We start from the raw sequence: 25052 nt of genomic DNA, 5'->3' as shown, positions 1-25052 counted from the left end.
GACTCTCATCATATGTGTCAGACATGTGCCGAATTCTCAACACAATGAGACCCTGCCGGTTATTTTTTATCCAATCTACGAGTAACCGAACTCTTCTATCGGACATCTCAATATGTTTTTGTGCTTCAGAGCTCATCCGTGTCTGTACGAATATCACCCAAACAGTGCGAATGACGACCAACACTACCTTGAATACATGATGCTCACGTAGCGTAGTTGAGACAACGAAATCTTTTGACTGTACTGTTTGAAGTGGTTTGACAGGCTTCAAGGTTTACATGATTATAATTCGGAAACCTGGTCCATTCTAATCACATCCGTGTTTTCAGTATGTTCACGACTACAAGCTAGGTGGTTGAAACAGGCAGGTCACCTTGGGTGCCTGTTCTCCGCTGTAGATCGATGTCGGAGATGGATGAGCGAGTTTTTCCCCGTCAATATTGATTTGCGAGGATTCGAATTTGGTCTATGGCGCTCAATCATAGGTTGAAGTAGTTCTGTCCGTACATCCATCTTGAGCGACCGATTGGAGGTTCATCGAGTCGCAGGTTCTCCACAAGATGATCTAGTCAAACCCGACCATGCAAATGCAAGCGCTGACGCGCAAGGTGTGATATAGGCGCCGGAGATCTTCGGCGTAATGCACGCTCAGGTCCTGTTGGGAACTTGATCCCAGGGAACTGGGCTTCGTGGTACCATCTTAGGTCTGATATGGATTTGAGATACTGATTGAGGGTGCGCTTTCTCTCGACTTGAAAAAGAAACCAATTCTTGTCTTGCTGCATGAGCGCGAATAGTCATCGTCAAATGTTTCGTTTCAGCGGCGGAAAGCTGAGTTGGATTAAAGATGTTGAATTAAAAGTAGGCTGACCCTGGCCGTATCTTTGCTGGACTATGTACTTACAAATTGGGGCATGTCATGCTAAGACAATTACATCGTATCTTGGTGCATGCAGCTACTCGTCGCAAAACGCGTGACCATGATAATGGATCAGACTTTTTGCTGTGCGGCAGTTGTCACCATAATCGCACGTAGTATTTCCAGTGTAGTTAGAAGTAGGCATAGCATACAGGCAAAGAAGTGGAGGAAAGTGGGGAGTATGCATGTTTTGCTCGCTAACATGGCATGGCTGAAGGTTGGTTGCCGGTAGCGAAAGGATATACCCCGACGCAATACGAGGTGAGGACGTGTGTAGTTTGCAACTTCCAATAGCTACAACAGTCACAACCAACAATAATGTTCCTTGAGAGAGCTAACGCTGAGCGGGTCAAGGAAATGCCAAATGCACTGGTAGATGCAGTTCTCGCCTCACACGTGCGTCACAGTTATCAGTGAATAATGTTGCTGTTTGGCGACCAGGTCACTAAACCAGCTGAAAGGCTTCTTGGATCAATAGGCCCATGTCTTCCCATAACCTGCACGAAACCTGCAGCTTACCTCTCGGTTAAGCATTAGATACCCTACATCATCAACCGTTTTCTCCGGTTGGAATCTATCCCATCATTATTGCCTGTCAAAGCGGACAGGACAAAATATCAATTCAACGTCACGGTGTGTTGAGCGACTGTAAAGATGGAGTCAAAACTGCTAAAATCCAGGGCAAGCGACCTATTGAAGCGTCTTTCCAAGGCGACTGAGGCAGGTGGCGCATCAGCCGCTTATGACTCGTCGCTCTTCGACACTGCACTTTTGGCATCTCTCTACCAGAAACGAACCCAGTCTGCAGTAGATGGGGTCCCCTCGAAACAGATCGAAGACCGCCTGTTAATTCCAGAAAGTTTTAATTTCTTACTCTCTCGGCAAAACCCAAATGGAGGTTGGGATTCGGGCGTGCAGCACCACAAGCTGGGCTGCATCTTGAATGTAGCGGCGGGATTGCTGGCCATTGTGAAAAGAAAAAGTCGGACGACTGCACGATCCCATCCATCAACTGAGGCTTTAGAAATGCGAGCGCAAAAGGCAGAGGAACACCTTAATCATCTGTTATCTACTTGGAGCATACAAGAAGCGCAACATTTGCAGAAGTCCATACAGAGTCTTGCGCGTATACTTGGGCGACTAAGAGACGAGGGTGTCGTTATCCGCCTAACCGGCCCTCAACAGGACATGTCCACCAGCAGCATCACAAACAGATACCATGATGTCGATGAGACTAAGAAAAGTACAGTTGGCATCGATAGATCACCAGCAGCAACAATACTACATCTCTTGGACCTTGAGACAGGGCACACGGAATACGAGAACTACCTTCTAGAAGCAAGCGCGGCAACTGGTTCAAGCGGATGTCTACCGGCCGAATACCCCATATCTCAACACACAACCCGGACGGTATGTGAATGATCCAGTTTGAATTGTATGTTAGGCATAGGCTATGGGTTGTTGACATTCAAATAGGTCCAAGAGCTACTGTTGGAAAGTGGCTTAATGGACGCTCGGACTCTGCCTTCTGAACCGATATTTGACTCTGAACTAGATAGCCTTTCGGCATCAGAAGGTGGGTAATAACTTCTTGTATCAATTGAATCACAAGCTAAACATCAAAAGGCTTTGATCATGACTGCAGATACCTTAAAAGTCTGATTCAAAGACAGACCACCCCTGAGATAATAAGCGCCGTTCAAGCTCTCACTGAGCGAGTGTCCCAGCTGTGGTGGAATGGAAGCTGGAATACTACTGTGGTTAGTCGCAGTGAAATCCTGCTATGAATTTTCTAGGTTGCTGACTCTACGATAGTGTACTTCAGATTACTACGCCTACCTGTTGTTCGTACAAGTTTTCAGGAAAATTGTCAAATCCCAGGAGTGGAAAACTCAGCTATCAAACGATTTTCTACACATTCGTGGGCCGATAACGATCGTGCAAATGGTCACGAAGATCCTCAGCGAGCAGAACACTGACGGCACCTGGGGAGAAGGCATGTATGGCTGCCTAGAGACTACATCTCTAGCACTGATCAGTCTAGTGTCGGCGATGAGTCTGGACTTCCTCGGTATCATCTTCATGGATATTCGTCATGCTGTTGAGAAAGGGCGAGAATTGCTTCTGTTCTCATTATTGTCCGGAAAGGATACCCCGGGTACAAAAAATGCTCTTTGGATAGGGCAATCGGCCTCCACCTCACCACTTCTGCGAGAGGCTTACATGGTTTCTGCCGTAGCGCAAACGCTCGAGGTTAAAACCTCTGAGGATCGAACCGCGACACTTGCAGACAAAGCATCGCGAAAGGCTTTAGGCTTGGCCTCCTTCTTCCATTCGCTACCCGCACTCAGCAACGCGCCCTTCCTCCAGTTGAAAGCTGGGGCAATCGAGAGCTCCTTTTACGTTACGATGCTGAAGACGATGCGCACCGACATATTCCCCGTCACAAAAGCTAAGGAAATGGACAAATACTTCGACTACATCCCAATCATGTGGACAATGAGCAGCTACTCCAAAGGCGGTTACGTACCTCCCGTACTGATCTGGGATATCTCCGTCCTATCGATGTACATATTCCTAGCAGACGAGTATATGGAGGGATATGTTGCTAATTTTACAACCACCGAATTCGCCGAGCTTCGTGCTGGAATCGAGAATATCTTTGCTCTCGACCATTGCCCCATCTCACCTTTTGCAGGAAATGCCACGCCCAGTGCTCGCGTACAAGCCGCCTTGGAGGTTCTCGGAAAGTGGGCCAATTATCACTTAACATATCCATCTCTGGCCGCCGCTTCGGCTGTGGATACTCTGAATCTACGCGTGGAGTCAAAGAATTACCTTCTACATCATATAACACAGCTTTCCGACAACCAACGCCTTGCAGTCCAAGCGCAAGGGACTGCTTCAGGTCCTTTCCGCACTCCAAGTATGGGATTTGCACACTGGCTTCACGTCGTCGGAAGCGGACATATCGGTGCACCAATTGGTTTGGTATGGCTCTCTGCATGTGTGGGATCAAAGATTAGAGGGGCGAATAAAGACTGCTTTCGAACTGTCAAGCAAAAGATGATGATCTGGAACGCCAACTCGCATGCTGGGAAGCAGCTGAGAATGTTCAACGACTACGGAAGTATAGCGAGGGATGCAGCAGAGCGAAACCTAAACAGTGTGGATTTCCCCGAGTTCTTTAGCGACGGAACTCAGACCCAGACCCAGCCCTGCGGCATTCCCATCGAGAAGACAAGTCAAGGCAAGGGATCCAATGATGTTGACTCTTTCGAAGTCACTATGCGAAAACAGACTCTTCTCGATGCAGCTATGTACGAACGTATGTGCACAGAAAGAGAAATGGATGACTTATATTTGGAATTGGCGAAGGATGGATTGATCGGAGAAAGGCTTGCGAAATGGGTAGAGGTTTACTATGCTGGCGGTGATTTGTTCTCAGATATGTACCTCGTACGAGATGTTACCAACAGCACCAAGGATCGATAAAAGTCTCCCATAGGTAATCAAGAGCGAGAAACTGTGCGTCAAGTTGCTCCCTGCGGAAGGCCCCACTCTGTCGTTCCCAATGTACCAGGACTCCTTTCGAGATGGCTTTGGTCAGATGGACGTATTCAAAACTATTGGACAAGAGGGCCACGGCTAGACATATTGTAATCAGCCCAACACACGAGAAGTTGAATACGATCATCTAGCTGCTCTTCGTTTCTGTCTAGAAAATACTATCTGTGCTCAGATACGTTAGGGTTCCTTGAGATTGTCATTCAGATACGGAATACGGGTGGATTGTAGACCAAGCCATACCAATTAGAAGTTCACCACAAACAGAATTATTCACGGACCACAGTAAGGTGGGGAATTTGAATATTGACCAATTCAAATAATGAATGAATTATGTAGATGTATTCCTGCCTCCAGATCACTATCGGAGTCCCTGCATGCTACATCCCAGGTTCAGGAGGATCTTCAAAGCCGGGTTCTTCAGAGTGTCTCGAAATGTGGGATCGCTAATACGTTTTGACCGTTATCTGTCATACCCAAGTTGAGCAACGAGATAATACGAAACTGCATCATACAGCAGGGATGTGTATGTGTTTCGGGGACCAAGAAAACCTAATCTTGTATTACCAGGTAAATACTTCGAAGGACATGGTATTGTTCATCGCTTACGGTAAGGTGTCGCGGTTTGGGTGTGGCCAACTCACTATTGTGTCGATCATAGCCTGTACAAGTTCTTCACATTCCTTCACGGGCAAAGATTTGGAGGCGTCCAAGTTCAATCAGTCAAGATTCTTTTGTTGACCCCCAAATTTGGAGGTCAAAGTAATAATTTTGAACTCGCCTAGCCTCGGTCGAGCGGCCATACGAGGTAGAAGCGAGAAGGCGAAGAGCAGCCGTCGCCTGTGACAGGCGACATTCACATTTGTCCTGGACAAGCACTATCGAATTACCCAATGAACTGAGATCAATCGCCTTGAAACAGGACTAGCAAAAGTGGCAGCTTGTCCATGGTACAACCTGCCCGGCAGGTGCTTGACTTCACCGGTTGTTCTTTTCAGCAGCATTAGTTAGCCCCGAAGAATCATATTACTCTTGCGTTCAAGCTTCGAGGCGTTTTTTGTGTTTCACAGTGGATCCCTAAGAGATCATTGTACTCGGACGCAAGTGTGGTTGCATTATTCCATCTCATTCGTTTACACAGAAACGGCGCCAGAACATTGCGCCATGGGGTTCGGGGACTATCGTGAGGCGCTACATGCATTAGTTAATGACAGGTTTAACTGACTACGGAAGATCAGGCTGAGCATCCTATTCCTGACCCCAAGAAGACGATGAGCGAGGCTAAATTATTGCCGTCCGCCGGCTGTCCTTCTACCGCACCTCCGTATTATGATCAATAACGGGTCCGACACGCCATTATTTACTATCCTGGCCTACATCTTACAACGAAGAACCATATGGGGTCTAGTTGATCCGTACACAAGGATCGAGACAACACGGCTGGGGTTACGTATTCCCCTAGAGTATCATCGGCAATGGGCATATCGACAAAATGTCTACCATTTTCCTTTAGGATAGTCAAGATGGCATGGACCTGGTTCTACCTAGACGCAGGTTGACTCACGGATTCCGATCGACGTGACGTCGGCAGGAAGAATATGCGAACGACAGTTGCAGGTGCGAATATATCAATATCCGTCTGCCACTCTTAATAGAGCAAGATTTTGCCTGCTAGTCTTGTTCATTCCTGTCTACAATTGTGTGAAATTATACACTTTTTCAATGTACTAGGATTTTACCGATCTTCTGAATCAATATGCCTCACAGCACCTCCTTCGAGGCGAACATCATCGATGATCTTGTTTCCAAGCTCTCAGATGCCCACAACTCACACTATGGCTTCGGAGCCATGAGTTGCAGTGTATATGATACTGCGTGGGTATCATCTGTCACAAAAACGGTAGCTGGCGTCCCACAGTACCTCTTTCCTGCATCTTTCATTGCGATTTTGAATGCGCAACTTGCAGATGGTTCTTGGGATGGTCACTTCACCACACACGCGCATCAGAATCCCAACTCGAACTCAGCAGATCTTTCATCTGTATCGTCGTCAACATTGGCTGATAAGATTCTGAGTACCATGGCTGCCATCTATGCCATGAATTTGCATCACAACGAACCGCTGCAAATTTCCCGTACCCGCCTGCCTGGTCCTCGTCTCCACGATCGAATCGCCGCTGCCACGTCTAGTCTAGACACTATGCTTACCCAATGGAATGTCGATACGTGCAATGCTGTAGGATTCGAGGTGCTCTGTCCCGCTATGTTGGGTCTTCTCTCCTCGCAGGGCTACGATTTCGATTTCCCTTCAAAAAAGAAGCTATTCCAGATCCGCGATATCAAGCTTGCGCGCATTAGTCCGAAGGTGATTTACAAGCTCGCACCGTCGGCTTTACTACATTCGCTGGAAGCATTCCATGGTTGGAATGTCGAGGACTTCGATGTTAGTAAAGTCAAACACCATTTGGTCGGCGGTAGCATGATGGGCAGCCCAGCTGCGACAGCTAGCTATCTCATGAAATCTCCAGAATGGGACCCTGAAGCGGAGGCCTACCTCCGAATGGTCGTGGAGTGTGGAGACGGAATGGGATCAGGGGCTGTTCCTAGCGCTTACCCGAGTACAAACTTTGAGATGTTATGGGTAAGATATAGACCTGATCCCGAGAATGCTTATTTCGCATCACATAAAGGCTAATCCGGTGTTACTACGCAGGTCGTGTCTACACTAGCGGAGTACGGTGTCTGGAACAATGTTAAGGGGACGAAGAAGTTGGACACCATTTTGCAGGCAATCGAAGACACGAGATCAATCACAAAAGGCCTTGTTGGTTTTGGTACGTTGCACATTATGACTGTGTCTAAGACCGGTGCTAATAATGCGCACAGCTCCTGGTATTGAGCCCGATCTTGATGATAGCGCCAAAGCATCAATTGTCTTCAGCTTAGCTGGAAGGCCAGGGTTCTCAGCCGTCATCGTGGAGGAATTTGATTCCGAGAGGTGTCTCAAAACCTACCGAGGAGAGCGAGACCCCGGTGTCAGCGCTAACTGCAATGCCTTGATGAGCCTATTGTTTGATACACATGAGTTCAAGGGTAAAACAGAAACGATTGCAAAAGTGGTCGACTTCATAATTGCTCAATGGACTGCTGGCGGTCGGGCGATCAAAGACAAATGGGTAAGTCTACACTGCGATACTTCCAAGAGCCACCCTGCCAATTCTGACCTTGATTTAGAACCTTTCGCCATACTATCCTATCATGCTCATCACCAAAGCACTTGCCAAGGTGCTGACCAGGTGGCATTCCGGTCGTCTTTCGCAAATCTCTGCACACGTCATAGAAACCCAGCTTGCGCCATTGCTGGTGGATTCTCTGCAGCAGACCTTACGAGCTCAGCGCAGTGACGGATCCTGGGGCTCCATAGGTCCATATGAGGAGACTGCTTATGCTGTATTGACTCTCATCAACCTTGTCGGACTGCCCCTTTGCGACGAGCTCCATCAAAAGGCACAAGCAGCAATTGAAAAGGGACGGGACTTCCTACGTGGCAGAGGAAACACTCCTTGCGAGTACCTGTGGATCGAGAAGATCACATTTGGTTCGCAATTCTTGATGGACACATATGTGCTCACAGCACTGCTGGCAGATCCAGAAATCGAGGCTGTGCAGAACGCCCCCTTGCACAGCGGTAGCACAGTTTCACAGGCAGTGAGCGAATCTATGGTGCAAGGTAACGTCCTCAAAGTTAGGTAACTTAGGTGCTCGTATCATTTCCTAGATCTTGGGAGTGAGACGGGAGTTGAGTTTGTAGAACCAGGTTTTGGAGGGTCGCGGTACGACCCAGGGATGAAGCCATATGATACCAATTAGTTTTTGAGCGACCTAAACTATTCAATCATTTTTTAGTAGCAAGAGTAATGATGTGATATGTTATTAGTATCCATTCACTACGAGGGAGAGTTGAGCTCCAAGAGCTATGATTTGATCTGCGCACCCATGATGCAATATACTGGATCATCGTAGCATTATCCTACGGTGGCCGATGTGCAGGAGTAGCTAGTGATACGAGCATTAATTAACAACTGAATGTTGCCCATAGTGCGATAGTCAGTAAGGATTGTTTCCCCACGCTATTTCCAGAAATGGGAAAAAAGAAGGTGACGACTAGGCGTGCAGGTGCAGTGATTCCAAGTATTGTTTGCTCGCACCAACAGCCTTAGAAACGTTACGCCTCGCCCAGTCCGTCACATGCCATATAGATATCCCGCCGCCACCTGTAGACTCTTTGCCAGAAATCCTCCATATTCGCGTCGCACGCTTCGATTTTCGCAGTACATCGACTTGGCCCCGGTAGCTTTTCTTCCGTTCACTCCTACCTGACTACACAATAATGGGCCAGCAAGCTTCTGTTGCCCAACCCGGTACGAAGTTTCAGGTTATCGGCGCTGGCCTCCCACGCACAGGCACTGCATCTTTCAGTGAAGCTCTTCGGATCTTGTTGAATGGTCCAGTCTACCATGGAGGCACGCAGGCTACCAAAGCTCCAGAGGCAGAGATTCGCAGTTGGATAAAGATCTTGTCGCACTATCCAGCCAAGTCACCGTCCGACAACCAAATCATCCAGGACAACTTGAGGCATCGCTTGGACGGCTACGCAGCCGTAACCGACATGCCTGCCGCAGGTCTGATTACAGAACTTCTCGAGCTTTATCCCGATGCACTGGTGATCGTCACTGTCAGGGATCCAGACGCTTGGGTAAAGAGCATGGAAACAGTGGCAAACGCGTCAACGCTATGGTTCCTGCGGTTCGTCCTCTTCCCCATATCTGGGATGCGATATTTTCCCGACTACATCAATGTGCTGCGAAATCAGTGGGTCCACAACTACGGCGAAAAGGAACCAATCTCTGCAAAGTCTCATTTCAATCACCTTGATTATTGCAAACGGAATGTGCCTCCCGAGCGATTGCTCTTTTACAACGTCAAAGATGGCTGGGAGCCATTGTGTAAAGCACTTGGTAAACCCGTTCCAGACATTCCGTTTCCTAGGATCAATGATGGGGAGGCGATCGACCGTATAGCAAAGGAGATGATTACGAAAGGATTGGTTAGATGGTTGGGTATATTTGTTACGCTTGGTGCTGTCACCGTGCCTTACTTATATTTCCGTCCTTGATCCGCTGGGCGTTTGAACGTTGTCGGGCAATTAAGAAATGTGTTAAAACGCCAAAACTATTTATTCAATGATTCTATTGTTATTCCGAAAGCTATTTGACTTTCCACTTGCTGAAGTACAAGTGTGAATATGAGATAAGGGTATATCTGACATTTTGAACACCACCGAAAAGCGCATCAATTCAATTTCTGTAGCTGTCCGGATCAAGATTGGTAGGAGGCACGCTCGACGTCCCATTCGTTCGTTACCTTGATTCCGTACTTGGAATCCTGATCATTGCTATTGCTAAGATTCAATCTTCTCGTGCTGTCCAGGTCGAAATCGAATTCTCCCTGGTTGCTTGGGGCAGAGTGTTGCGTGGACCCAGACCATGTGCTATCCGCACCATTTCCAGTAGATTTCTCACTGCGGAATATTCGACTGACACTGATGGCGAAGTGGGAGCTGCCGAATCTCCGGAACACTGGAGGAAAGTGTGCAACACAAGCGATTATAACACCAAGAACCGGTTCCATGGCAGTAATAAAGACAACGACGGCGTTCTGCATTGTTATGTTGCCGACCATATACACTGCTGAGAATATCACACGAATGATCGTGCCGATGCAGATACTGTGTAGAATTGTCAGAGTTACAAGCAGTTTCAGGGCCATCGCAAGCAAAACTTACATTACTCCCAGGCCCATGATGATGCTCAGGCCAATCTTCTTGCGGGTGCCAATCTTCAAAGACCAGAGAATTGGCATTGGAAGGATGACAATTGCCACATCGCCTATCAAGTTCCAGTATGCAGTGAAGCTCTGAAAAACGAGAATGTCACCACAATGTCCCCCTGGAACCTGCTTGTACGCAGAGTTCATTGGCCGGCAGATTGTTAGGGCAGTTATGCAGATAGCTACGCATCCCGCGATGTTGAGTCCGAGAGCGATCCAGAATGCAGGCCTGAGCGAGGAGACCTCAAAGATGCGAAGGTAGAATAGCAGCATAGAAACGCGGACGCATGTGACGGCTGTGTTCCAGACTATGATTATAGATGGCATGAGCTGAAGTACATGTTAGAGCCTTGGGCGAAGAATTAAGAAGTGACCCTAGTCGGCTTACCTTTCCAGCAAACACTTGATATTCTTCAGTGAAATGACTAACATCCAGCCCCCAGCCGTGGGAGAAGACGGCAAAAAGGATGACCGTCAATCCAACAGATAGTATCTTGCAAATATCAGAACCCGTTCATTCAATCATACTGCCTGCATTGAGAACTTACCAGGCCGGCGAAACATGTGTAATCGCTCCCATCCAAGCGCATCCGGGTTATCTTCCTAGCCTTGAGACGGATCGCAAAAGAAACGAAAGCAAGTACAAGAAAAGCGATATCCACACCCATCATGACACGACCCTGAACGTTATCGCTTCGAATTGACCACATGATGACCGTAGTCGGCGCGATAATGTGAGTATGAAGATGGAAGAGCGTGCCAGAAAAGAGGTGGGTTATTTCGTAGATATGAACCTACACGTTACACCGGAAAATCTCATAGGGTGTAGAGAACAAGGACTCGGGTCTGTGTGGTACGCGGAGGTGCGGCTGCGCCAGTGTAACACACATTTATCTCAGATGGGCGGCGAACATAGATAGTATCTCGCAATAATGCTCAACTATGCTCGAGTCAATGGAAAAGGTGGGATTGGGCGACTTAAGACCCCGAAACCCTAGTAGCCCTAGCAAGTACCATGGTGCTTTACGCGCATCTGCACCATTTTGAGAGGCCAAACTGAATTCTCTAGAACGAATACATATTACAAGAGAAGGGCTTCTTACGAGAAGAAATCGGTCGATGCAGCAAAAGGGTGTTGTGATCATCCTGTTGTGCACCCTAAGAAGCATGGCGCAGTCTCCAAGCGAAACATTGATGATTCCCGAGAGCAACACCCACCACGGCAAGGGTAACCCAACATCGGCATTCAGATAATCCCCGAAGATCCTGTCAATGAAGCCTCATTGGATTCCCTTGCTGTGTAGGTCTACGGAGCATCTCCTTAGAGCATTCCATGACGCCACCAACAGCAATAGCATAATGCAGCCGTGCCGCTGAGAATCCGCCTTGAGAGGGTCAACGAGCAGATTGTGGGACCGAGATGCGATCACACTCGATTGCCCTGCTGATCTTGACAACTTCTGGAGCCGCAGAACACCTAAGTTGGTTGCCTGCCTTGACTGTGCTGGTTCAGTTGACTTTGTCTAGAACCAAAGAGGAAAGGATATTTGAATTGATGCTGCGCCATTGCAGGCAAGTCCCTTTATTTCCAGCTGCTGATCAGCCAAATGTAGCCGTTGTTTGTGCCGCTGATGATCAGACTGATTCGGGAACTAGGTAAAGCGGCCTTATGGCATATCACAGTCATAATCTTGCGAGAGGTACATCTCGCTCTGGATTCTCGTGATGAGGAGTGTGGCGCCTCTGATTCCCATTGTTCTTTATTGGTGGTAAAAGGAGTGAAGTCTGCTATTTCACTTCCAGTTTGCGAAGCTCAAAGGCAATCTGTAAAACACATCCCACAAGAGATGGGTTTCATAAGCGCGTCGCTTGATGCGCTCGACGGAAGCGTAGCTGCAAAGATTATTTTGGTCGCTGGTTTACTACTTGCAGTTCGTGAGCCAATTCTCGATGCCTATGGGTTACACACACTGACGAGATTCGTTCTAGTACCCAATCACAAATGTGATTTACAATCTCTACTTCCATCCTCTCGCAGGTCGTTTTCCGGGACCAAAATCATGGCAGGCATCACGACTGCCCTATGTATATGCACTTATATCCGGAAACCTGATGGCCAGATTGAGCGAGTTTCATGAGAAATATGGTCATCAAGTACGACTGGCTCCGGATGAAATTTCTTTCTCTAATGAGGACGCCTGGACTGATATTTACACATTTCGTCGTGGTCACAAGAGGGCCATTCGAGATAAAGCTTACCTGGCAGGTATGATTTATTGACATTGATGTGAGATACAGAGGATAGAGCACGTCGGGCTGGTCACCTCTGTTAACTACGCGAGTTTGACTGACCATCTCCAGCGCCGAATAATGAGGTCGATAACATCATCACAACGACTGATGCCAAATTCCATGCACGAGTTCGCGGTCTCCTTTCGCATTCGTTCACAGACGATGCGCTGCGGTCACAGTATCCCATCCTCGAGCGACACGCTGGTACCCTAGTCACTCAATTAAAATCTGTTGCTGCTTCGAGCCCCACTGCCACAGTCAATATAACGGACTGGGTCAATTTCTTCACCATGGACGTCATCGGAGATCTTGCTTTCGGAAAACCATTTGGTTGTCTGGCCAGTGGCGACTACCACGATTGGGTCCGCACTCTATTTCACTATCTCCAGTTCATGAGTCTGGCCGTGGCTCCGGGGTTCTTTCCTTCCTTAAAGATGGCAATAGAATGGATGATGCCGCGTAGCCTGATGGAAGGCGTATTGAAGCACCAAGCCCACGCATACGAGCAGATCAACCGGCGCCTCGAAAGCAAAACTTCGCGTCCAGACTTCATGACACCTTTCCTCAGAAAGAACGGAAATTTCGAAACCATGTCAAGAAAGGAGATTTTGGCAACATTTAACTTCATAATAATTGGTGGTAGTGAAACCAGCGCCACCGTCTTAACTGGATTGTTTAGTCACATTGCGCATGACGAACGCATTCGAGGGAAGATCTGCAAGGAGATCAGAAATCGGTTCAAGACTGAAGATGATATAGATATAGAAACACTCAAAGAACTTCCATATCTCGACGCAGTCATACAAGAAGCCTTGCGGTTGTGCAATCCCATTCCTTGTGGCTTGCCTCGTGTAGTACCCGTGGGTGGAGACTTCTACTGTGGAAATTATCTCCCACCAGGCGTATGTATTGTATCTTCATTCTATGAAGCGCACTAATCATGCTATAGACACGAGTCACTGCACGCTCATATGTTATGAATCGCTCATCGGAATATTTCGCTCGCCCAAAGGAGTTCGTACCTGAACGTTGGCTTCCTATTGCAGAGCGCCCGACCGAGTTTGCAAATGATCATCTGGATGTTAGTCATCCTTTTGCCGCCGGATTCCACAATTGCCTTGGGAAGCAGCTAGCAATGACGGAACTAAGAATTGTACTCACACGACTGCTATGGACGTTTGATATCTGGGCAGATGAGGCTTCGGCCAGGTTTGAAGATTTCCGCATTGTTTTGATGGTACAAAAAGGTCCACTACATCTACGAATCAAGGTTCGAGACGACATCAACACTGCTACAATATGAAGAATAGATGCTGTGTATTAGCACAATACTTATACCCAACGCGCCCAACAACCGATGTGTTATTTCTTAATTTCTTCACCTATCTCGATCTTGTCGGGCGAGACGAGGCATAAATGCCTTCCAGACGGTCCGCGAATGCCAATCATTGCCAGTGTTTGATTTGGTCGTGTTACAGGCACGTTAGACGATGTGCGCTCCCATGTACCGCAGCCTATCCCATCATGTGCAAGACGCTGTAGCTGAAACGTGGAATTAGAATTCCATTCCATATGTCTTGCAGCTTTCATGGTGTCATATAGCGATATCTGTGTCGAAGCCCGCGACAGGTCGGTCACGCGTCTTTCAGCATGGAGCGTTTCGATCTGTCGTGTTCTGTTCTTGAACTCTTTGTCGGCGGGATTTGACGAGTTTTGAATATTCTCAGCGGGCTCAATATCTCGAGGACGCGAATAGGTAGACTTGTGGAGCTGCCCGATGACAGGTTCGAGGCAAAATTCAAGAATTATGAAGATTGCCCCAAGGCTCAAAATCAAGGAAAGCCCTAAGACGCTGAAAGAAAAGAACTTTGTACTGATAAGTTTCTATTAATGAATCAGCATCATCCCAGGTAATCGCCTCAAATCATTTACTCACTTGGTTTTGACAAGCACGTTTTGCTGCAGTGTTGTTTGATTCCGGACGCCTCCAGGCATCATGAAGTTTTGCCGTTGGGGGCCCTTCACTTGCATCTGCAAAGACATCCTGCAAGCTAGCAAGAGAAGCACTCACGATATTTTCCATCTCAATCTGCCACTGATTGGATGGGAGCACACCCTGGTTGCCGGAGAATAAACTGTGCCGTGCTGCTAATGCAGTTGGCCCTGCAAATTGAACCAGGTTGATCATTGTTAATCGACTCCTTTTGAAAATCGAATATACCCACTCAAAGGTTTCTCGCTGACTATCTGTATCCCATAGTTTGCTTGTAGATTGCTGGTAGTTCATGTATTCTCCACGGAGCTCTTCGCAGCGCGGTTGTATAGATTTACCGGTATTGGGATTACAGATCTGTTGTTGAGTAGTGCACCCTACCGTACTGATCATGGCATCCTTCGTAAAGTATCTTGCTACCACTTTACCTGTAGCCAAGTTCCTCGTCATTGGACCTTCTCCATGGGCAGAGAACCAAGGGTCGTCAACCTTGTTTTGAAAAACAACATAGGGTGCTGATAGAAAATACAGTGCCAGGTCTGCATTGGGGACCAGAAGTTGGGGAATGGGTTCGAAACGTATAGCCCGATTCAGGCTATTGTTCTGATATGCTTCAACAAACCTATTGCAATGTTATTACCAAGTTTTTGACAGACTATGTTATGGAAAACTATGCTGACATACCCCAATTCATAGTCTGAATCTAAACCGAGGCTGTATTTGCTCATAGTTCTTGTATACGGCATGCCCTTCTGAAAAGTATAGTTTTTGTATTCCGGGAAGTTCATATTGTTCCAGGAACCGTAGTAGACACGAGTGAAATTGACGGGTACGTTGCTGTTATTACGATCGATTTCGGTCTCGATTGTGGTGTAACCGTCTGCTTTCAGTGGGGCGCACTGATGTACTATACGTAGAGAGAACCTGTCTTTCGGGGGTGCGTTAATTCCTAGATCCTCATGAATGTTAATATAGCCAGTGTCGAGTCGAAGGTTTCCTGTCGTGGAATGGCATATCTCATTTGTGAATGGACAAGGCGCATTTGAGTCAACTTGAAGCGCGAGTCGCGGCTTTACGTAGAATCGACATCGATCCGTCCCAGCAGTGTTACCCTCCCCGTAACAAGTACGAACGTAGTCAAAGAAACCCTGGGCACGTCTCGCATCCTGCGATCTGGCGGCATCAAGCAAAGTGATATTGTTGAGGATGGTGTCAAGGTCAAGTATGCCACAATTCCTCCCAGTCAAGAGAATCTCATTGCCATCGTTCGTGGTAACATTAGAGGAGAATATGCCAGCAATGGTGAAGCAAACGGAGATCGTGATCGCAGCTGCCGTGATCGGGAGCAGCCTTCTGTACACTTTATCTGCAGCTTTACTGTAATCGTTAAAACCCAAATCTCGAGGAAATCTCTTTTTGCAGATGCCATGCCTGATCACATTTGTTCTGAACTGAATCGGGACAAGCATCCGATTCTGACATCTTGTAGCAGACATGGGTGATCGAAAGCTTTAAAGCTCCACAATCGGTTCTTATAGAAATCGTCCTGCGTACCTTTTCTTCCATACAACCATCATTTCTAGTAACTGCCACGCTGCACTCAATGCTGCTTCATTATTCCGTAGGAGGGCCTGACGTTGATGATATAGGCCGTCTTGAGGACTCGAAGGCTTCGAAAGAAAACAGTGGAGCATAAAGCAGATGATGCGCCAGAAACTTCGACCAGCAGTTGCAACAAAGAGGGCTAAGAATGCGACAAGTAGTCCCCCATTGCGGCGTGTTAAAGTGACTGTTGCTCCTTGTATCTTGCCAGAGGACCAATTCGTCCAGAAGCCGACGTAGGCGTCATGGGAATGGATACCACTCTGAAGTTGCGCACTCATTGTCGTGGCGGGCACTTAACAGTAGGGAGAAGATGTAGTTCCGCGTACAGAGTGAAGTATGCGATGAGCTTAGTTATGTTGAAATGTGGATGGAGCCCTCGTATACGCTTATTTGTATGAAGCCGATTTCAGCTGCGCTCTGCAATCTGATGCACGTCTTTACATGCATGCGTGATAACAGCAGCTTCTTGTGAGCCTATTAGCATGCAGGAACTATTGACCCAAGCGAATCTTGGTGCGTCTGGCAATATGGAGGTACGTGAAGATCAATTCCAGCTTACAACAATCCATTGGGCATTGCAGCCTGTCTAACCCTAGCTTTTGGAGCGACCCATGTATCGGCTACTCGAACCCAGCAAATGAAGTGCTATCACCTTTGGAATGAGTCGAAAAGAGGCAATTTCGATAACTCATCGATTATCTCTGTAGGCATGCATACCCCTTTGATGCAAAATGTCATGTTCTGTTCCCTTAAAATGTTCAACATCTCCGCAGTCTTGGTACAGAACGCCACTGTTCTATAAGTAGGAACTGCTGCTCAACCTACATAGCCGCAGCATACACAATACAATGTGAAAAACGGCCTTTCCCCTTTCCATTTTCCGGCCGTTATTTTTCGAAGAGACGATAATATCGAATCCTCGATATTGGACCGTTGATGGTAAGTTTTCGGTATACATTGCGCGACCCTCCCTCCGCGGTTGGATATTTTTATGAGGAATAGTTGGTATCTCTATTTAGATGAATTACATGAATTCATGTAGAGAATATCGACTAGTCTGACATTCCAATGACAATACGGCCAAGTTGAAGCTTAACCTCCACGGTCCTCGTAGTACGTCTGATGCAAGTCCTTGGCAGTCAGTATCTAGAAGTTCACGAAAACTCGATACAAGCCAACCCCTTCCCATACATCGATTGTCGGCAGCATAATCAAGCGTGTCTGTGTCTTTTATATCAACACTATTACCTTGTCATACAAACTAAATATTTCCGTAATTGTGGCGTTGACTTGAGGGCAACCTTATTATAGTCTTCTTGAATAGATCGAAGTCATATTTTAAATTAACGTATTGATTCAGATCAAGATAAACGCAGGGCCAAACGCGTGCTGAACACACACCTCGGATTTGGTGTTGGAATCAACTCGGATCACCTCGGTCTATCATTCCAGCGAAAATGCCACGCTAAAGTCGCGATTGGTCCCACGCCAGATTCACATAAAAGAACGGCATCCCACGAGCTGGGTAGCAAACACAAATATCCTCAATCACACAATGGATCCTCGGACTCTCTTCGCTGCTGATGTGGCGTGGTCTTTGTGGGATCAGGAACCTATCGAAGGGGCGTTCGAGCTGGAAAACTCAAACAACCAGGCGGACCAATCCGTAGTTCTCTCCGTTAGTCGGCCTTGGGTCTTTGGATATGAGCCTCCAAGTGGCTCTGGAAATGGGCGCTCGGTGCTCATTCTAGGAGGCGGTGGCTACACACAGTTGATGGTCGGGCGTGAAGGGATTCAAGTTGCACGGTGGTTGGCAAACCTAGGATTCTTCGCATTTGTACTTGTGCATCGCTTCCCCAACGCCGCGAACGGACCGCAAGCACCATTGGACGATGCGAGAAAAGCCCTCATTTTGATCGAAGAGAAAGAACTTTCCCCTCGTGGGCAGGGTGTGTGCGGCCTTTCATCTGGAGGCCACCTGGCGGCCGCGCTACTTTCGGAATTCCCCCATCAATGGACTCCTTCTGCGAAGAACGTACCCAATATCCATTTTGCGATCATTGGATATGGTCCAATATCGACGAATGCTGCAGGTCGAACGATTATTCCTAACAAAGCGGCATTAGAGCCACCTGAGAAACAGGAGTTATACCAGATCGTGCAGCCAGATGTTCAATTAGTTGCTCCAGCCCCGCCGACCTTCATCGTTTACTCCGGAAACGACCCTGTCGTCCCCGTGGTGAACGCATACAGACTATCTGAGGGCATCACAAAAGCCCGAGGCGTTGTAGAACTCCACGTTTTCGCAGACGCACCGCATGGATTTGCTTTAGACACAAAGGGTCTGCCCGTGTCAAGTTGGCCCACCTTGTGCCAGGAGTGGCTACGTCAGCAAGCACTTTTGTGAGATTGATAAATTACGAAAATCTTATCTGTATACATGGCAGGGTGGTCTAAAGGACGTACAAATTAAATATTCAGGAATAGGCCGTATGCAGTTAAGAAGTCAAAGGCCTTGCAAATTTACGTATAGTCGTTCATATGAAGTATCAGTAGAGGACCTGCCGTGCCTTCTGTGGATCTGCGAAGGCGGAGTCCCGATTGCTACGCGATAGAAGCACCGAAGAATTCTGAAAGATGAAAACCAGTGTATACATATGCTCTTGAGCCCCCGCTTGTGATAAGAGCTTCTAACGCATTTCAGATTGCTGTACATTTGCACCCATTACGTGGATACGGAGTCTAAATTTATCAAAGATGGACGGGGCCAGGGGGCATCTAAGCGCTTGCCAGGCGCTTGGACAGCACCAATCGAACTCTAAAAAACAGATCTGCGAATACTCGTGATGCTTCGAATCCTCCAAAAAACGAATTGCGGTAGACTAACAAGCAGCTTGAACTGCTGAAAATTCCTTATTACTGATGTCCCCCAAACAATACACACTCCACTAAGTTTCCATCCTCCGGAACTTGTTTTCAAATTTCCTTTGAACCAAGCTGTTGATATATGGAACCTCGGTTCAACTGTCAGATAAAACCTTCCTCATCCATGCGCCATCGCTGTACTAATGTATAACTAGACTTATGAGCTCGTCACCGGTCGCTCTCTGTTCGAAGCTTTCGCCGATGATCGCGTCTTGATACCTCAATTCCAGAAGATTGTTGGCGGGCTGCCAGTTATATGGGTTTTAGATGCAATAGAAAATGACTTTTTTAAGGAGAAACCCAAGAGTATGCATTTTCCTATTTCGATGAAACGTAAAAGTAACCCATGTGTTTTGTTAGATTTTAACTCAGAATGGTGCAAGTCGCTGGAAGAGTCCTTGCGGGTGGATTATGTGAACGAATGGAAAATCGAGACATTAGAAATGACCGACAAAGACTTTCAAGTGATGGGGAAGTACCTCAGGCGTGCTCTCGTAGTGGTTCCATCAGAGCGCGCGACCGCAACAGAACTACGAGACGAAGAATGGGTGTCTTGATAATCCCCATGTAGGGCTTTTCAAGACGTTTGGTAAGAGATTTTGCGCAGCTATAGTTGGAGACATGGCTGGATTGCGTGGTAAATGGAACATCACTAGTGCCATGTTTGTATTTATTGCAGCTGTAGCGCTGGCTTCCATGGAGTACGAGTTGGATGGTGCAAGGCGAATGAAACATCTTACACGTAGTGATTAGTTTAGATTTGAAGTGACATGAAGAAGTTATAAACTTCCCAATTAACATAGCAGATCGGCAACCAGGCCCTGAACAGCTTCGCTTTCCGCCTGCAGGCTCTTCTGGACTTCATGCACTATTTTCTCTACCCAGCCACTTAGATACCAACAACCACAATTCTCCGCCCGTTTGACCAAGAGCGCCCAATGAGCAAGAACAACTAGTGCTATTTGAATACCCTGTCCTACCATTGTCCTGAAGGATTCCGGAATCTTAGTGAGCCACATGGCCATGCCCGACCAGGTAGTTTCAAGATCATCCGACGCGAAAGAGACTTCACAACACTGGATCAATGCGGCAATTGATTCCAGTGTGACGAACACCTCGTGGACGTCGAACTTGAAACGTGGTGGAGAGTAGATGTTCGCCATTCGAGTCGGCAGTGTATCTAGACGGCTGAGGAGAGAGGACCTCGTATATTGAGTCGACTCTTCTGGAGATTCGCTTGCATCTGGCGGCGCTACAGATTGCACGATTCTGTTCGCTTGCGCGAATGAGTACCCGCGATCATCAGGATTGTATGTTCTTGTGTTGTCCAAATCATTGACAAGATTTGAACGGCTCAGACATTGGATAGCTGTCATCGCGAATTCAAGAGGTGACATGGTCGCAAACCTTGGCCGGATGTTTTGATTGTGCGGCAGTGCATTTGCTGTCCAGTGTATACACTGAATCAGGCATGATATCCTCTCACTGGCTTGCGATAATTGGTCCTGCATAGCAGCTCCAGCCGGTTCGACATCGCGCTCCAATGCCCTATCCCGACTGTTCCTGAAATCCGCGAGGTAGAGAAAAGCCCTTTCGCGATGCATTTCCTCGACATCGCGATCCTCCGAGAGGATCGCAAGATGGTACGCAGCGACGGCCATGAGGCCACACATCAACCATCGACAACACAGGGCCTGCGAGACAATATCGGTTTGCCAGAAGTGAGTAGTGGAGCCCCTCGGAAGCGCAAGACTCGTCTTAGTTAAGAAGTGGTGAAAGTATGTTAATGTGTCCAAGTTGACCTGGTCTACTGAACCCCTGGAGTCTGCCACCTGATCGTCCTGGAACAGCCGCGGTGGACTCGACTGCTTAGTCTGTCTTTCACTATTCTCGTCGGTAATATCATGCTGGTTGATGTCCGGGGTCGGGCTTTTTTGTATGCGTGCAGGTGACGCCACAGTGGAGGATTGTGTAGTTGGAAGAGTAACCTCAAAATATCTAATCTTTGTGCCTCGAAAAAATGTCTGAATTTTCGCTGACCTTGCAAGAGTCGCAAGATCAGATGCCTCACTCAGACCGTGGCTCTCACTCCAATGCCTTCTCATACGTTTTGAACTCGCGCATAAGTTCCCACACTCAGGCGCAAGACAACGAAAGCCATCGAGGAGTGGCAGGGCGTTGATTGGCGGAGTGGACGGGGCCGGAAGAGGCACATCATCAGGTTCGAAAAGCTCAAGCTTGGATAGGGATGATAGCAGAGATTGTCTCTCTTCGCGATATATCTTATGTCGAAGTAGGTGGCTCTTCAGTGCACTTTTCTGAATCGCGTATTGGCATTCTCGACAAATGAGGATGCCGTATCTAGGGTCATGTTGGAGTAGATCGTGGGTGCCAAAACGGATTGGTGGCATAATGGTTGGAGGGTCATAGGGAAGAGATAACCATCATTAAAAAATCCTGGCCAGGGGATTGGAATGAATACTCGGTACTCCGTTCTATTGGTATGTAATTAGACGGAAGAAGAGTGATGAGAGGAGAGATATGAGGATTGAATGAACGGAACGGGAGCTGACATATCGAGGGACTGAGTGACTACTTGGGGTGGGAACGGCACATGCGAAACCCCTACAAGTAGTACCGTAGGTGCGTAGGTAACTTTACAACTTATAGTTTGAGTACGGCAGCGAATCGTACTACGCGTATCCTCCTGCACACAATAATGATAGGTACGAATAATAGTATGATTTTAATGCATTAAAAACTATCTGTGGACAACATTTGTTAAACGTTCTAGGACAGAATGTATTCATATGATGAAGGGTATCTCTTATGCTGCTATTTCATCATAAAAACTCCCAAACAAAACCCATTCATGAGATGCACCCAAGTTGATATAATCCGTGAACACCCCAAAAAAACACATGTAGCTAATCTCTAGGGTTCCCACGACCTGAACTCCACGTTATGCAGCCATGCCATGTTGTAAGTTGAACCTTCCTACAGCTTGACCTTTTTGACGGGCTTCGCTTCAGTATTCTCTGTGCGCGCTCTCTTGAAGATGCTCTGGCTTTTCATCTGACCTAGGCCTGCTTTTTGGGTGGGAGCCACTTTTGTTTTCATACCAAAGCTGATTTTTACTGGAGCAGTGACGGCGGGTGTGGGTTGGGCTTCTTCTGCAGTGTTCTCGTCTTGGGATTTTGGGGTAGTCTCGCTACCAGGCTTGTCCTCTGGTGTTTCTGACTGATTCGCGCCTGCAGCTGGCGACCCTGAATCCTTCCTCTCCACGAAGTTGGCTTGCGCAGCTTTAGTCTTAGCCTTAGCCTCTGCTTCCTGGCGTGCTCGCTTTGCCATCCTTTCGAGCATCTTGTCTTCGCCTGCACTGTTCTTCATCTCTGCGGCCTCCTTGTGGCGAATGTCCTCGCGTCTCCGAACTGCCTCAACGCTGGTATCACGCCAAGCGATCATCAAGCCGTCCTTCTCGTCCTCTTTCACGTTGACGATGCCCTCGCGTCCAAGGTGTTTTGCGAACTCGGTCAAGCTCGACCACTTGGTCGCATTCATATGTACGTGTTCCTTGTCCCGAATGTATTCTTGATAAAAGCGGTTCACTCCGATGTATTTCTCGCCATGGGCTGTTCGAAGCAGTGAAATGAAATCTCTTTGGAAGTCGTTACTGAAGCCCCCGATGTGTTTGTTCGGATCTTCGCCGATGAGTTGCATCTGACGAACATGTGAGGGGCTTTGAGTGTGGCACTTGTAGCCGTTGGCATCGCGGCACTGCTTTTGGCAGGGCTGACAGTACCATCGCAATCTCTGTAGGCCTTTTGACTTCATAGCGTTCGCCAGTTGTTTCTGGCTTCCCATCTCCGCGCGTGGCATGGTTGCGGTTGTTTGAATGTGTATGTAAAGATGGTTGGTATCGGATTATTGCGGCGGATGCGGTGAATGGATGGAGAGTGCCCGGTTCGTATGATGCAGAATGTTGAAGAGAGGAAAGTTGAGGGTTGAATGATGGAGGTGGAGGTGGAGGATGCCATAGAACTGACTTTTGGGGGGGCGAACCGGACTTCCGAAGTCTTGGCATTCGTCGCCGCGCTAAACTTTTTCTTTGGCGGCAGATCGACCATCATTTTTCTGCTTCCTCATTTACGAGTACTATTTTGACATTGCGCATCCGCATAAAGCCAGAGGTTATCGTTGCCTGGCGATTAATTTCACGCAAGCATTACGCTGCCGTTCTCAAGTATCCGTAGGATACCTCGAACCTCGCGCTCTACCTCGATCGCACTGCTCCTGGAGCGCCTGCAATCATGCCTTCGCATGACAAGGACAAGCCTTGGGACACAGATGACATTGACAAGTGGAAGATCGAGAAGTTCACGGCGGAAGACAATAAGGGTGGTACTTTTCTGGAGGAGAGCAGCTTTAGCACACTATTCCCTAAGTACCGCGAACAATACCTCAGAGCCAGCTGGCCAATGGTGAGTTGCGCGCAGATTCCGACTTCTGGGCAAAGCGCAGTATTAACTCACTCTAGATCACGAAAACCCTCGAGAAGCAAGGCATTGCTTGTACACTGGATCTTGTGGAGGGCTCTATGACCGTGAAGACATCACGTAAGACCTTTGATCCTGCCGCCATTTTGAACGCGCGAGACCTCATCAAGTTGCTTGCGAGAAGTGTACCAGCACCACAGGCTATCAAGATACTCGAAGATGATGTACGTATCTAGAATCTGCGTACAATGAGCATGCGCCATTCTGACTACTCTCAGGTATCATGCGACATTATCAAGATCCGAAATCTCGTCACAAACAAAGAACGTTTCGTAAAACGCAGACAACGTATCCTGGGGCCGAATGGATCAACTCTAAAGGCCCTCGAACTCCTCACGGAATGCTACATTTTGGTACAAGGAAACACAGTCGCTGCGATGGGCTCCTACAAAGGACTCAAGACCGTCCGCCGCATCGTCGAGGATACACTTGCCAACATACACCCTATTTACGCGATCAAGGAGCTCATGATTCGGAAGGAGCTTGCAAAGGATCCGGAGCTGGCGAACGAGAATTGGGAGCGTTTCCTGCCAAACTTCAAGAAGCGCACTCTCAGCAAGCGCCGTGTGCCACACAAGGTTACCGACAAGTCGAAGAAGACTTACACTCCATTCCCTCCAGCACAGGAGAAGAGCAAGGTCGATCTGCAGATCGAGAGCGGAGAGTATTTTCTCAGCAAGCAGGCGAAGGAGCGCAAACACAGAGAGGACCGAGCCGCAAAAATGCAGGAGAAGCAAGAGGAGAAAAGGAAGGAGAGGTTGAAGGATTACGTGCCACCCACGGAAGATACACCCAAAAAGAAAAGGAAGCGCGATGGCGACGAAACCAAGGAAAAGAAAAAGAAGAAGAAGAAGGAGGTAGCTGCCGACATGGATGGAAATTCAGACTAGAATCCCTGGTGACGAACATTGGCTTTCTCCAAATCTCGAGACAAGTATTCCACAGGGCCAAGAACCTTTCATCGGACTGAGCCTAGCTAGCGGAGTCTCATAGGACACTTCGCCGGTGTATCAATTATGAGCCGAGAAAAAAATAAACTCAGGGAAGAGGCGTTGTTGATAATCTAGGAAAGGATCAGAAGGAATGTATTGTAGGACAGCTGTTATCCTTTGGCCAATATACCCATATTACACACATATCGCACTACAACTTTGCTCGACCAAACGAAGCCACCTCGTAAGAAACTTCGGAATGTGCTCTATACAGTCAGATTAAGGTTATCTATATGAGCCACCTAAGTAACTATTTTCTTCTCTCTAGAAGGTCATTCCAGTGAATCTTTCCCGACGTTGACTAAGCGTCCCCT

At 47.7% G+C, this 25052-nt stretch overlaps 10 protein-coding genes across 10 annotated transcripts; 6 read left to right on the top strand and 4 right to left on the bottom strand.

Annotated features, from left to right (window-relative positions):
* Positions 1 to 1216: 1216 nt before the first annotated feature.
* BU24DRAFT_418075 (uncharacterized protein) lies at positions 1217 to 4767 on the top strand. The gene is made up of 4 exons (XM_033526891.1): positions 1217 to 2329; positions 2396 to 2495; positions 2546 to 2679; positions 2735 to 4767. The coding sequence occupies exons 1-4, from the start codon at positions 1574 to 1576 to the stop codon at positions 4412 to 4414; spliced, it is 2670 nt and encodes an 889-aa protein (XP_033386891.1). The 5' UTR covers positions 1217 to 1573; the 3' UTR covers positions 4415 to 4767.
* A 1475-nt stretch (positions 4768 to 6242) lies between these two features.
* On the top strand, positions 6243 to 8239 carry BU24DRAFT_458311 (uncharacterized protein; the record flags this gene model as incomplete). The annotated part of the gene is made up of 4 exons (XM_033531618.1): positions 6243 to 7127; positions 7200 to 7320; positions 7373 to 7662; positions 7721 to 8239. The coding sequence occupies 4 exons, from the start codon at positions 6243 to 6245 to the stop codon at positions 8237 to 8239; spliced, it is 1815 nt and encodes a 604-aa protein (XP_033386890.1).
* A 543-nt stretch (positions 8240 to 8782) lies between these two features.
* BU24DRAFT_418073 (uncharacterized protein) lies at positions 8783 to 9802 on the top strand. The gene has a single exon (XM_033526890.1). It carries the CDS (start codon positions 8877 to 8879, stop codon positions 9660 to 9662), a length of 786 nt encoding a protein of 261 aa, XP_033386889.1. The 5' UTR covers positions 8783 to 8876; the 3' UTR covers positions 9663 to 9802.
* BU24DRAFT_418072 (uncharacterized protein) lies at positions 9623 to 11484 on the bottom strand. The gene is made up of 4 exons (XM_033526889.1): positions 10924 to 11484; positions 10764 to 10868; positions 10332 to 10705; positions 9623 to 10274 (listed from the first exon to the last, which is right to left on the bottom strand). The coding sequence occupies exons 1-4, from the start codon at positions 11083 to 11085 to the stop codon at positions 9866 to 9868; spliced, it is 1050 nt and encodes a 349-aa protein (XP_033386888.1). The 5' UTR covers positions 11086 to 11484; the 3' UTR covers positions 9623 to 9865.
* Positions 11485 to 12222: 738 nt separating this feature from the next.
* Positions 12223 to 13970, top strand: BU24DRAFT_458308 (isotrichodermin C-15 hydroxylase; the record flags this gene model as incomplete). The annotated part of the gene is made up of 4 exons (XM_033531617.1): positions 12223 to 12306; positions 12365 to 12641; positions 12737 to 13569; positions 13617 to 13970. 4 exons carry the CDS (start codon positions 12223 to 12225, stop codon positions 13968 to 13970), a joined length of 1548 nt encoding a protein of 515 aa, XP_033386887.1.
* BU24DRAFT_475616 (uncharacterized protein) lies at positions 13818 to 16543 on the bottom strand (the record flags this gene model as incomplete). Its single annotated transcript, XM_033532908.1, has 4 exons — positions 13818 to 14551; positions 14604 to 15282; positions 15345 to 16169; positions 16215 to 16543. 4 exons carry the CDS (start codon positions 16541 to 16543, stop codon positions 14030 to 14032), a joined length of 2355 nt encoding a protein of 784 aa, XP_033386886.1. The 3' UTR covers positions 13818 to 14029.
* Positions 16544 to 17779: 1236 nt separating this feature from the next.
* BU24DRAFT_418070 (alpha/beta-hydrolase) lies at positions 17780 to 18872 on the top strand. Its single transcript, XM_033526888.1, has one exon. The coding sequence runs from the start codon at positions 17821 to 17823 to the stop codon at positions 18670 to 18672; it is 852 nt and encodes a 283-aa protein (XP_033386885.1). The 5' UTR covers positions 17780 to 17820; the 3' UTR covers positions 18673 to 18872.
* A 1111-nt stretch (positions 18873 to 19983) lies between these two features.
* Positions 19984 to 21730, bottom strand: BU24DRAFT_418069 (uncharacterized protein; the record flags this gene model as incomplete). The annotated part of the gene is made up of 1 exon (XM_033526887.1): positions 19984 to 21730. The coding sequence occupies exon 1, from the start codon at positions 21599 to 21601 to the stop codon at positions 19985 to 19987; it is 1617 nt and encodes a 538-aa protein (XP_033386884.1). The 5' UTR covers positions 21602 to 21730.
* Positions 21731 to 21925: 195 nt separating this feature from the next.
* BU24DRAFT_418068 (zinc finger protein-like protein RTS2) lies at positions 21926 to 23207 on the bottom strand. Its single transcript, XM_033526886.1, has one exon. It carries the CDS (start codon positions 23067 to 23069, stop codon positions 22188 to 22190), a length of 882 nt encoding a protein of 293 aa, XP_033386883.1. The 5' UTR covers positions 23070 to 23207; the 3' UTR covers positions 21926 to 22187.
* Positions 23208 to 23334: 127 nt separating this feature from the next.
* BU24DRAFT_385192 (eukaryotic type KH-domain (KH-domain type I)) lies at positions 23335 to 24976 on the top strand. The gene is made up of 3 exons (XM_033524868.1): positions 23335 to 23671; positions 23728 to 23910; positions 23965 to 24976. Exons 1-3 carry the CDS (start codon positions 23501 to 23503, stop codon positions 24634 to 24636), a joined length of 1026 nt encoding a protein of 341 aa, XP_033386882.1. The 5' UTR covers positions 23335 to 23500; the 3' UTR covers positions 24637 to 24976.
* The last annotated feature ends 76 nt before the right edge of the window (positions 24977 to 25052 follow it).

The sequence above is a fragment of the Aaosphaeria arxii genome (genome assembly GCF_010015735.1).
Source record: "Aaosphaeria arxii CBS 175.79 unplaced genomic scaffold BU24scaffold_2, whole genome shotgun sequence".
Lineage (NCBI taxonomy): Eukaryota > Fungi > Ascomycota > Dothideomycetes > Pleosporales > Aaosphaeria > Aaosphaeria arxii.
Note: the sequence above shows the minus strand (reverse complement) of the source record. Positions and strands in the feature narration are given on the sequence as shown.

What these genes read in the sequence shown, in the direction of transcription:
- BU24DRAFT_418075 (XM_033526891.1), top strand. Translation starts at nt 1,574, where the DNA reads ATGGAGTCAAAACTGCTAAAATCCAGGGCAAGCGACCTATTGAAGCGT. An exon ending in TAGCCTTTCGGCATCAGAAG is followed by an intron (nt 2,496 to 2,545) that starts GTGGGTAATAAC and finishes AAACATCAAAAG; the next exon opens with GCTTTGATCATGACTGCAGA. An exon ending in GAAGCTGGAATACTACTGTG is followed by an intron (nt 2,680 to 2,734) that starts GTTAGTCGCAGT and finishes ACTCTACGATAG; the next exon opens with TGTACTTCAGATTACTACGC.
- BU24DRAFT_418073 (XM_033526890.1), top strand. Translation starts at nt 8,877, where the DNA reads ATGGGCCAGCAAGCTTCTGTTGCCCAACCCGGTACGAAGTTTCAGGTT.
- BU24DRAFT_418072 (XM_033526889.1), bottom strand. Translation starts at nt 11,085, where the DNA reads ATGTGGTCAATTCGAAGCGATAACGTTCAGGGTCGTGTCATGATGGGT. An exon ending in ACACATGTTTCGCCGGCCTG is followed by an intron (nt 10,869 to 10,923) that starts GTAAGTTCTCAA and finishes GATATTTGCAAG; the next exon opens with ATACTATCTGTTGGATTGAC. An exon ending in ATCAAGTGTTTGCTGGAAAG is followed by an intron (nt 10,706 to 10,763) that starts GTAAGCCGACTA and finishes CATGTACTTCAG; the next exon opens with CTCATGCCATCTATAATCAT.
- BU24DRAFT_418070 (XM_033526888.1), top strand. Translation starts at nt 17,821, where the DNA reads ATGGATCCTCGGACTCTCTTCGCTGCTGATGTGGCGTGGTCTTTGTGG.
- BU24DRAFT_418068 (XM_033526886.1), bottom strand. Translation starts at nt 23,069, where the DNA reads ATGCCACGCGCGGAGATGGGAAGCCAGAAACAACTGGCGAACGCTATG.
- BU24DRAFT_385192 (XM_033524868.1), top strand. Translation starts at nt 23,501, where the DNA reads ATGCCTTCGCATGACAAGGACAAGCCTTGGGACACAGATGACATTGAC. An exon ending in TCAGAGCCAGCTGGCCAATG is followed by an intron (nt 23,672 to 23,727) that starts GTGAGTTGCGCG and finishes AACTCACTCTAG; the next exon opens with ATCACGAAAACCCTCGAGAA. An exon ending in TCAAGATACTCGAAGATGAT is followed by an intron (nt 23,911 to 23,964) that starts GTACGTATCTAG and finishes GACTACTCTCAG; the next exon opens with GTATCATGCGACATTATCAA.